Below are 11,243 nucleotides of genomic sequence, written 5' to 3' on the forward strand. Positions count from 1 at the left end.
ATGAAATCATTTCCCCCTCATTAGTCTACACACAATACCCCATAATGACAAAGCAAAAACCGTTTTTTAGATTTTTTTGCTAATTTCTGTATAAAAAATTAAATAACAGAAATATCACATTTACATAAGTATTCAGACCCTTTACTCAATAGTTTGTTGAAACACCTTTGGCAGCGACTACAGCCTCAAGTCTTTTTGGGTATGATGCTACAAGCTTGGCACACCTGTATTTGGGGAGTTTCTCCCATTCAGGTTGGATGGGGAGCGTAGCTGCACAGCTATTTTCAGGTCTCTCCAGAGATGTTCGATCAGGTTCAAGTCCGGGCTCTGGCTGGGTCACTCAAGCACATTCAGAGACTTGTCCCGAAGACACTCCTGCGTTGTYTTGGCTGTGTGCTTAAGGTCGTTGTCCTGTTGGCCACTGTGTACTCTCTGTTTAGGGCCAAATAGCATTCTAGTTTGCTCAATTMTTTTGTTAATTCTTTCCAATGTGTCAAGTAAAAACATCCCCACAGCGTGATGCTGCCACCACCATGCTTCAATGTAGGGATGTTGCCAGGTTTCCTCCAGATGTGACGCTTGGTATTCAGGYCAAAGAGTTCAATCTTGGTTTCATCAGACCAGAGAATCTTTTTTCTCATGGTCTAAGAGTCTTTAGGTGCCTTTTGGCAAACTCCAAGAGGGCTGTCATGTGCCTTTTACTGAGAAGTGGCTTCYGTCTGGCCACTCTACCATAAAGGCCTAATTGGTGGAGTGCTGCAGAGATGGTTGTCCTTCTGGAAGGTTCTCCCATCTCCACAGAGGAACTCTAGAGCCCTGTCAGAGTGACCATCGGGTTCTTGGTCACCGCCCTGACCRAGGCCCTTCTCCCCCKATTGCTCAGTTTTGCCGGGCTGCTAGCTCTAGGAAGAGTCTTGGTGGTTCCAAACTTCTTCTATTTAAGAATGATGGAGGCCACTGTGTTCTTAGGGACCTTCAATGTTGCAGAAATGTATTGGTACCCATTCCCAGATCTGTGCTTTGACACAATCCTGTCTCGGAGCTCTACGGACAATTCCTTCAACCTCATGGCTTGGTTTTTGCTCTGACATGCACARTCAACTATGGGACCTTATATAGACAGGTGTGTGCCTTTCCAAATCATGTCCAATCAATTGAATTTACCACAAGTGGACTCCAATGAAGTTGTAGAAACATCTCAAGGATGATCAATGGAAACAGGATGCACCTGAGCTCAATTTCGAGTCGCATAGCAAAGGGTCTGAATTCTTATGTAAATAAGGCATTTCTGTTTTTAATTTTTAATACATTAACAAAAATGTCTAAACTGTTTTCACTTTATCATTATGGGTTATTGTGTGTAGATTGCTGAGGAAATTGTTTTATTTAATCCATTTTAGAATAAGGCTGTAATGTCACAAAATGTGGAAAAAGTCAAGGGGTCTGAAATCTTTCCAAATGCACTGTAAGTGGACATTATAAAGGGCTATATTTTAGGCCAGTTTGGGTGGCAGTTTTAAAAACACTTAAAAAAATATATATATAGGCTACGTAATAGGCTATTTGTGTTAGCCTACATGCCAATCGCGAAAATGCTTTTGGGAACATCCAGAAAAAGTTAACGTAGATCCACAGAGGAAAAAAGGCCAATGTCGGAGTTTAATACAATAAGAGAAAAGCTGTGTAATGAAGAGTTGAAAATAAAGAGAAGAGAGGGCCAGAAAAGTCATGTTTGGGAAAGATTTGGTGAAGTGGTTAAAGGGGATGATAGCAGTGCGATGTTGTGTGTGATGATTGTGAGGCACTATACACATTTGACAGTCACAAGATTAGGACTTCAAATAGGCCTATGTCAAGGGAACTGTAGCCTACTGTTCCGATTGGTTAAATGGAAACTGAAATCTGGACACTGACTGTAGGTCTATAACCTCTCACATAGTCTTAATATTAACTCCTGCAGAATTTCTTGCAGTAAAATTATACACCAAATGTACATTATTTCTTTCATTCAGCATCTTGAAAGAATGTGAATGGCAGTTAGGGACCATCTGTAGAGGTGATATCTTTATCAGCATTATACAATCTGATAGTAGRCCTATATCAACCACATAAAATATGAATCCAAGCTGAAATCTTATCACAAACATGTTGGGCTGTTTTCACAGCTTTCTATTTCCTTACAACCAGTCTCACTGAYTTCATTTGGAAATTTTGCACAGAAAATCTTTCTTATTTCTTTGTTTTTCTGTTATTGCATTTTCTTCCTGGTCCCTAAATGTATTTGCTTCACACAAAAAAGCAGAGATGATAGAGAACTTTACTGATGTCAACTAGATTGAAGCATTCGTTCGACCATTTATGACATTCTTCTGGTGAGCAATGGTTTATTTAGTCTTCTAGTGCAACATACTGTATAATGACAGAGGAGAAGCTGCATGTATCTAATTACAGACAACTTGACTAACAAGTTGCTGGCCAAAATATTGGAAATTATAAGCAGAAACATATCTAAATTAGGCAACAACAAAATAATCCTGCAACCCCGGTCAAAAAATCATTCCACTGTCTCTGGCTGTAGCCTACAGCTCATTTTCTATATTTTGCGGGTTAGAGTCGGGTGCGGGCTTCAGATTTTCACTTTATCACATATAGTCAGGCGGTTGAAGATGGGTTATTAGCAATTGTGTGTGCGGGAGCGGGTGAACAAACCGTTGACCCGCTCACCACTATCTCTTATATTCTTTGGGGAGAACCCTGATGTCTGTGTGGGAGTGTGTGTGAGCGAATGCATCTGCGCTAAGGTGTAGAGAATCAGAGCAGGTGGTCAGTYCAGTTCAAGTGTTCAGCAGATGGCTTGAAGCAGAGACGAGCCTGTTGGTATCAGACCTTATTAGGGGTGTGCCGAGTAGTCGGACAAAACGAGTATCATAACGGATATGTGCAATTTTCTGGATMCGTTTATGATCAGAGTATTTTTTTGTAATTATCCGTGATAAAAAAATCTAATTAAAAATTAGGTGCCAGCAAACATMTTTTCATGTCAGTCAGTCATGTGCAAGGTTCCATGTGGTTTAAATCATGGTACCGGGCCGTAATGCAACCAGTCAGGATGCTCTCGATGGTGAAGTGGTAGTATTTGGAGAGGACCCAGGGTGGCATGTCTATTTGTGTGTGTGTGTGCAGGCCTAAGTGCGTGCGTGCATGCATGCAATTGCCTATAGCCTTGTCATGTTTCTGCTAGTATTTTCCAGTTCCCCACATGCTGTGTACCACAACTCATCAGGATCAAAGTTGTCCACCCTGGTTTACACTTTAACCCATGTCATCTAAAACCATGACATCCTTTTCCCTATATAGTGCACTACTGACCAGAGCCTCTTGTCTTCAAAGTAGTGCACTACTAAAGTAATAGGGTGTCATTTGAGATTTGGACATTATTGAAAGTTTAAATCAAGGTGGACAACTCCAGTCCTGAAGAGCCGCAGTGTGGAGGCTTTTGTTCAAAACCAGATTTGGCCCATGAAACATAATAGACTACCTTTCCCCTTCTCTATCAGACTCTAGAGTGGAGCTCCAGCCTACCAGTGACACCACCCTGAACCCCAGGAGCTCCCACAGCAGCCGGCTCTCCCTGGAGGACATAGCGCTGCCTGCAGGTGGGGAGGGGAAGTGCAGCGACGGAAAAAAGAGTTTGGGCACGGAGCACGAGGAGAACTGGCAGGACGCCAGGGACAGCACCAACGAGTTGCACCCTGAGGATGATGAGGATTCGGGGTCCCTTGAGTCCATCGATGAGGAAGAGGAGGAGGAAGGGTTAATGGTGGTAAACCTCAAAGCAAGTCAAGAGAAAAGGAAAAAGAGACATGATGTGGAGGGGACTTCAACTGAGAGCCCATCAAAGTACCTACAGGTCAGGCAATGTAGAACTGATGTTTGGGGTTGTTTGCTTTAACATATTGGGAGACATGTGGATGGTACATATTGATGGAGGATGGGGTGAGAGTTACACAAGTTATTCCCATTCAATGTTATTCAATGAGGCCCTTGTAAAAGTACTTAAAAACTTAAAAGAAAATCCACTGTTATCATTAAGGTTGTTTGAMTGCGCAATTTCGATGCTGAAGCTATTGTGTTTTTACATTTGCAATGGTTACATCCACCACCCAGGAAGTGAAAAATATGTGGCAAGGCTTTGAATACTATTGTGGTTCCCCTGGCTTTAGATTCTGCAGCATTATAAGAAACCKTTGTCTTGTTTGTTTCTGTATTTTCTATGGCTTTTGTCCCTGCAGGAATTCCATAGTTTACCCAAGAGGCTAGTGCCCTCTGAGATCACCCACTGTCTGTATGAACTAGAGGTGAGTAACAGACAGAAAGCAACTAAAACTGTGGGCTGGGTTCAAGTAGTATTGGGTTTTCTTTAAAATACTTTGAGCATCTGATAGAGCCTGTCCGGAGTGTCAGATGGGCGGGTTCTGCACATTTTGGACTATTCCGTTGGTTCTATTGTGCCGGGCAAGCTCAATCAATTGCAGTTAACGTTTCTTTACGATAGCAGATACTATTTGAACTCAGGTCTGGTGTGAACAATAAAATCTGTCAAGTTCCTTCTCAGAAAATGTTCAGATTTTTTAAGGGTCATTGCAGTCAAAAATATGTTTTTCCTGTGTTTTATATACTGTACACTGAGTGTACAAAACATTAAGAACACTTGCTCTTTCCATGACATATACTGACCAGGTGAATCCAGGTGAAAGCTATGATCCCTTATCCACTTCAATCAGTGTCAATGAAGGGAAGGAGACAGGTTAAAGAAGGATTTTTAAGCCTTGAGACAATTAAGACATGGATTGGGTGTGTGTTTCTGTGCTTTTGAACGGGGTATGGTAGTAGGTGCCAGGCACACCAGTTTAAGTATGTCAAGAACTGCAACTCTGTTTCCCATGTATATCAAGAATGGTCCACCACCCAAAGGACATCCAGCCAACTTGGCACAACTGTGGGAAGCATTGGAGTCAACATGGGCCAGCCTCCCTGTGGAACGCTTTCGACACCTTGTAGAGTCCATGCCCCGAAGAATTGAGGCTGTTCTGAGGGCAAAAGGGGGTGCAACTCAATATTAACAATGTGGTCCTGATGTTTTGTACATTCAGTGTATATTTCCACACTATGAAGTTGGAATAATATTGTAAAATGTGAAAATTATGATAATGTCATTTTGGTCTTAGAGCTGTTTGAAAAGACTGAAATTTCAGCTTGTTTGCACAGGTGGGGTTTTTGGACCGGCTGACGACATCGCCAGACGATATAAGTTAATAGACCAATAAAGAGTTTGCCCTCGTCTCTGACAATAATAGTTYGTTTTCAGGTTACATATCCCACCCATTAGGCTCCTCCAATTAGGTCCCTCACTCAGGCCACTCCCAGACAGTGCTATCTTGAGAGATAGCTTTTTGATAAGAATCTATTTTTGTTTCCTTTTGACCATTTTAATTAAACAATCAAAGTAAGGTACTTAATTCTTACCCAGAAAATCTTTGATATTGACWTGAATATGGCTGCAGTGAACCTTTAACCTCAACAGATGTGTGTGGAGATGTGGGTTCGCTACTAACTCCTCTGTCAGCTCGTAGTGCTGGCATCTTGCCAGGTCTTTCCCGGATGCAAATAATAGTTAACATCCTTCCCTCCCTTTCTCATAGGAGGAGTGCAGGGGAGTGGAGAGAGAGAGCGACAGTGTCAAATGGAAGATGGAGCTAATTCATTGCAGTGTGGTCACAGTCCAGGTGAAAGAAGGAGGTGGAAAAAGGGAGGAGTGAAAGAGAGAGAGAGGGAGACCATGGCAAATGTGAAGAGGGATGAAGTGTTTTTAGCGTTGATAGCTTTCTCATGACTGAGGAATAAATATGTTGCTAAATATGCCATGCTGGAGACAAATTCCAAATAGATACAGTATACTGTACATGGAATGCTCCTTTAACAGAAGTTTTTCTGCTGTAGCTAAATGAATTCATTCTATACTAGATTTTCAGGTTTGTACGTTATTTTCAGGAAACACTGCGGACTCTTCTGAAACGCCTGGTGGAGGCTCAGAGCAACGAAGCCCTGGACCCAACCCCAATACCGACCACTCACCACCTCCTCTCCACTACCCACCACCGCCCCTCTCACTCCCTCTTCCACTCCGCCAACCCTCTCCTGCCGGCAGACGCCCCCACCAAGATCCATTCCACCTCCCAGGTGAACCAGGTGCCCTCCAACCTGTCCCAGTGTACACACCACCACTGCCTGGCTCACTGTGCCGTGGCGCGCCGCCCATCCGAGACTTGCCTGACCGAGGCCAACGCCACCCTGACCCAGGGCCACTGCTGCCCCAGGACCACCAGCCCTGGAACCGCCACCCTGACCAGCTGTGCCCAGCGGGGGAAGGAGAGGGCAGCAGCCCTCCATGCCATCACTGACCTGAGGTATTGGCAGTATAGATGCAGGCAGCCAGTCAGAATAATAATAATAATAGATGTATTTTATACAGCGCTTTTCATTACATACAGAATCTCAAAGTCACAAAGACAAACAGACACAGACGCACATTTACATTTCCTTTCACCATATTCAGCAAACCAAAAAAACACCAGTTTCATGAAAAAGATTGATTTACAGTATGTGGCCTTCTCCCCCCTAAACTCTAACCCCCTATAGGATGGACGTCGAGCACCTGCGCGTGGCCTATGAGGAGGGGCGCCAGGAGCACCGGGAGACCCTGGGGTTGCTGAGGGCCTTCCAGAAGGACATGGGTACCCTGGTGTCCCACTGGCGGAGAGACAGACACGACAGACAGAAGCAGAGTGACGTCGGCACACAGCTGGAAGCTATCAGACAGCAATCCAACAATGTCACTGAGATGTGAGTGGGGGGGGCAGAGAGAAAGAAAGGGAGGCATACCTTGTGAGAAAAAGAGTGGAGGAGCAAGAGAAGATCTGGACAGTTGGAAATGTGTTAGAGATGGGGATTGAAGGGGGGGGGGTGTAAAAAGAGGAGAGTGAGACAACAAATGAGAGCAAAGGGAAGGAAAGCGAGGGAACGGTATGGTAAAAAGGGGTCACCTGAGGCCTCCAGGGAGAGGCTTCGGAGGAAGAAAGAGAAGTCAGCAGACATTTTGAGACGAGTCTGTTCTTATTTGCCCTTTTCGATTATTATCATCATCTCTGAACCATCGCAGAGGACTGGTAGCTAAAAGAAAACAACCACATTTCCTCAAGTCTTATCACTATTTTATTAGTGTTTCTTTATGCAACCAAATKAAATGGTGGTCGCTGAATATGATGCTGAAAACAAAAGGCTTGTTTGGTGAAACATTTGGCTAAAATCAAATCACATTTATTCGTCACAATCACAGTTTATAGCATGGATAAAAGGTGCAGTGAAATGCTTACGTGTTAGCGCCCTCAACAAAGAAGTACATTAATCAATTATCAATAATAACAATGGAGAGTCAAGTCAACAATAACAAGTAATAGTAGAAGTAATAGCAAGTAGCAGAAGTGGGCTCTGGGGTGAGGTGTGTTAGTAAGAGCACGTGTGTGTGTTTGTATGTCAGGACTCGACAGGCAGTTGCTGTGTTCGGTAAAGTGGGGCTTCAATTGGAGGGGCTGGGAGCAGTAGGAACTCTGGTCCGCTCTGCCTCTACCAAGCTGACACCCAACAGGTAGGTAGGAGTGAGTGTGTCTGTGTGTGTTACCTATTGGTACGACTGTTGCATGCACCATTTTCTGTGATCTGATACTAAATGCTTGTGTGTGTGTGTGTGTGTGTGTGTGTGTAGCTCTCTACTGTGCCAATGCTGCACTTCCAAGACAATGGATGGAGAGAGCAAAGAAGAATGAGAGCAAACATATAGTATTGTCTTGATTGAAACCGTTGAAATAAAACGTTTATCTGGAAATCTTCTTTTTTTCTTTTTACATTCTCAGAGTTCAACTTAACTGCACATTAACTTATGTTAATCTTTAACTTTTTCAAAAAGGAAAACAGGTAAGTCATTCACTATATGCTGCTTTATGATACAGTACACATAGACCTCTTTGGAGTCCAGTCACAGATAAATGTCATAAATGTACTGAACATCTTGTGGGACACTGTTGACGGTAACACACATGCACACACAAAAGGATCACCAATACTAATTTCTAATAACTTTGTAAAGGTAAGACGTGTAAATGCTTTATTTAAAAACACTTATTGAACAAGCAGGTGAAATCAAAGACAAAGCAACAGAGAAAACAGTGTTCCGCTGTAGCTCATTTGGAAGAGGATGGCGCTACCAGGATAATGGGTTCGATTCCCGGGACCACTGGTACGTTACATTTATGCACGCATGTCTGCTAAATGGCATATATTATCATTATATATAACATTCAATTTGAAATGTTGTTGCCATTTGAATCATGGTTCAAGCATTTTACATTTACAGTACATTTTAGTCACTTAAATTAAGTGTAGGGGCAGTATTTTCGTTTTTTGGCTAAAAACGTACCCATTTTGAAACTGCCTATTTCTCAGCCCCCGAAACTAGAATATGCATATAATTGTCAGATTAGGATAGAAAACACTAAAGTTTCCAAAACTGTCAACATTTTGTCTGTGAGTTTAACAGAACTGATATTGCAGGCTAAAACCTGAGGAAAATCCAATCAGGAAGTGCCTATGTTTTTGAAACATCTCTGTTCTTATGCATCCCTATTACCCATTTAAAGGGATATCAACCAGATTCCTTTTTCTTGGCTTCCCTAAGGTGTCAACAGCCTTTAGACATAGTTTCAGGCTTTTATTTTTGAAAAATGAGCGAGAACGATCACATTGCGTAAGTGGATAGGTGGGGGCTCTCAGAGTGAGTTGTGCGCAACAGAGAAAGGCGGCCATTGTTACTCCCGTCCTAGTGAAAAACCAACACTCCCGGTTGATATATTATCGAATAGATATTTGAAAAACAACCTGAGGATTGATTATAAAAAACGTTGACATGTTTCTTGGACATTATGGACATTATCTGAATTTTTGTCAGCGTTGTCGTGAACGCTTTTTCCTGTAGATTTCTCAGATAACGCGCGAATAGAGGTATTTGGATATAAAAATATCTTATGGAACAAAAGGAACATTTTTGTCTAACTGGGAGTCTCGTGAGTGAAACATCCGAAGATCATCAAAGGTAAACGATTAATTTGATTGCTTTTCTGATTTTCGTGACCAAGTTACCTGATGCTAAGTGTACTTAATGTTTTGTCGAGCGATCGATAAACTTACACAAAAGACTTGTATTGCTTTCGCTGTAAAGCATAATTTTAAAATCTGTAGACGACAGGTGGATTAACAAAAGGCTAAGCTGTGTTTTGCAAGATTGCACTTGTGATCATTTAATATGAATATTTTCTAGTAATATTACTTGACTGTGGCCTATGCTATCAGCGTTGCTGATGACAATTATCCCGGATCCGGGATGGGTGGTTCAGAAAGGTTAACACTTATCTAGAGTACTCATCTTTAGTAGCTAGGTAAGACAACCAAATAGTCATAATAGACCAAACTTTTTCTCAGATAGAGCAACTATCAGCAAAGTCGGGCTAGTCATAAAAAACAAGTGAAAGTTGGCAAGAAAGACAAGTAGTCTACATGTTAAAACTGTAAAATTTAATCAATGTTTTAAAGCCTGAGATTAACATTCAATGGTTACTATGAGATGAGTAAATTATATAAAATGTCTCTCCTAYAGACACATCTGAAGTATGCAGTACATTCAACATATGTTTGCTATAGACTGGAATGGTATTCTATCCCGATATGGCCCTCTTTCTTGGCCATCACTATTTGGCAATGCTAGAAATTATGAAATTGTGTAATTTTTCAACCACAAACCCAAACTGTAAGCCCTATCCTTAACCTTTAAACATTATAAGGAACAAAAAGTTAGTAAAGCACTTGCTCAGCAGTTAAGACCCTTCTAGACTGGCCATCTAGTCCCTACCCTCATTTTGGGGTCCTAAGCCATGYGAACTTGTTGGGTGACCACGTGAACCTGTTGGGGGCCTGATGTGGTCTGCGTCTTAACCTCACGGGCCATCTGGCACCAGGTACAGACGTAGCAGCAACACACCAATGCGACRTCTCCACACGTCGAACCCTGAGAGGGGGAAGAAGGAAGGAGAGATGGATAGAAAATGAAAGCAGAGGACAAGAACATGTCAACAGGACAGAGTTAAAAGGGGATGAGGACAGAGGTGGAGAGAAGAATAGGGGGTGTAGCACAAGTTCAGGGAAGGAGAGAGAAAAGGTTGAGTTTAATTCCATATTCAGTGTTATTTTTAAAGGGTAATYAAGGCAATAACAACACTAAGAACAACAGCATTGGGGTGGGTTTAAAAGCCCATGATCTATAACAGACTGGAAACACTATACTGTATAATGTATACCGGATGTGTTTTAAGTGCTATCTATCCAGATGTCATGTACATCAAATAACTGTATTTCGCTATGTAAGTGTGTAAAAAAATAAGGCCATGTATGTTAAATAGGTGTAGAATGTAAATGCAACAAAAAAGAAAAAGCTGTAAAAACAAAAAAAGTGCACCAATAATATTTATTCACACCTCAAACATCTGGTAGTTTCCAAAAMCATTTCCCCTCAGAAAGGAAAGTAAGAGACGTTGTGGATAGCAACGGATGTGGGTGCTGTGGATACCACCACCCACCTATCCCCTCCCTGTCTCCACTCTCACCTCCCCCTCCCTGCTCTCCCCGATCGGCACCCCCACCCTCTCGCAGGGCTCCTACCTGGATGCCGTAGCGTTCTCTCATGGAGGAGCGCATGCAGCAGGAGACAGCCATAAARGCACATGGGTCCAGGAGGGGCATGCAGAGACACCAGCCGAAGTGGGAGGCKGTCTGACACTGAAAACAGGGGAAGCACCACAAGGCACARCAACCTGGGAGACACATACACACACAATTGAAGGTCAACGTAGTCGTGGCCAAACGTTTTGAGAATGACACAAATATTAATTTCCAAAAAGTTTGCTGATTCAGTGTCTTTAGATATTTTTGTCAGATGTTACTATGGAATACTGAAGTATAATTACAAGCATTTTACAAGTGTCGTCAGGACGTTCGTGATCCTAAGGTTGATTCAAGCTGCGGATCGGGCACCACCTAGTACAGAGCTTGCTCAGGAATAGCAGCAGGCAGCGTGTGAG

At 42.5% G+C, this 11,243-nt stretch overlaps 2 protein-coding genes across 3 annotated transcripts in view; one reads left to right on the plus strand and one right to left on the minus strand.

The window, feature by feature from the left end:
* LOC111960272 (uncharacterized) overlaps positions 1 to 6,907 on the plus strand; it is a 14,792-nt gene extending 7,885 nt beyond the window's left edge. Inside the window, exons 3-7 of the mRNA XM_023982193.2 lie at positions 3,558 to 3,910; positions 4,293 to 4,358; positions 5,703 to 5,786; positions 6,052 to 6,467; positions 6,700 to 6,907. Of these exons, the coding sequence (XP_023837961.1) occupies positions 3,558 to 3,910; positions 4,293 to 4,358; positions 5,703 to 5,786; positions 6,052 to 6,467; positions 6,700 to 6,907 (1,127 nt within the window). The remainder of the gene's footprint in view (positions 1 to 3,557; positions 3,911 to 4,292; positions 4,359 to 5,702; positions 5,787 to 6,051; positions 6,468 to 6,699) is intronic.
* A 454-nt stretch (positions 6,908 to 7,361) lies between these two features.
* Positions 7,362 to 11,243, minus strand: part of ponzr1 (plac8 onzin related protein 1) — a 13,578-nt gene continuing 9,696 nt past the window's right edge. For both annotated transcript variants that reach the window (XM_070437942.1, XM_070437941.1), the window contains 2 exons: positions 10,825 to 10,976; positions 7,362 to 10,174 (listed from right to left, as the gene is read on the minus strand). In XM_070437942.1, the coding sequence (XP_070294043.1) occupies positions 10,034 to 10,174; positions 10,825 to 10,976 (293 nt within the window). In that variant the 3' untranslated portion in view covers positions 7,362 to 10,033. The remainder of the gene's footprint in view (positions 10,175 to 10,824; positions 10,977 to 11,243) is intronic.

This window comes from Salvelinus sp. IW2-2015, linkage group LG37 (genome assembly GCF_002910315.2).
Source record: "Salvelinus sp. IW2-2015 linkage group LG37, ASM291031v2, whole genome shotgun sequence".
Taxonomy (NCBI): Eukaryota; Metazoa; Chordata; class Actinopteri; order Salmoniformes; family Salmonidae; genus Salvelinus; species Salvelinus sp. IW2-2015.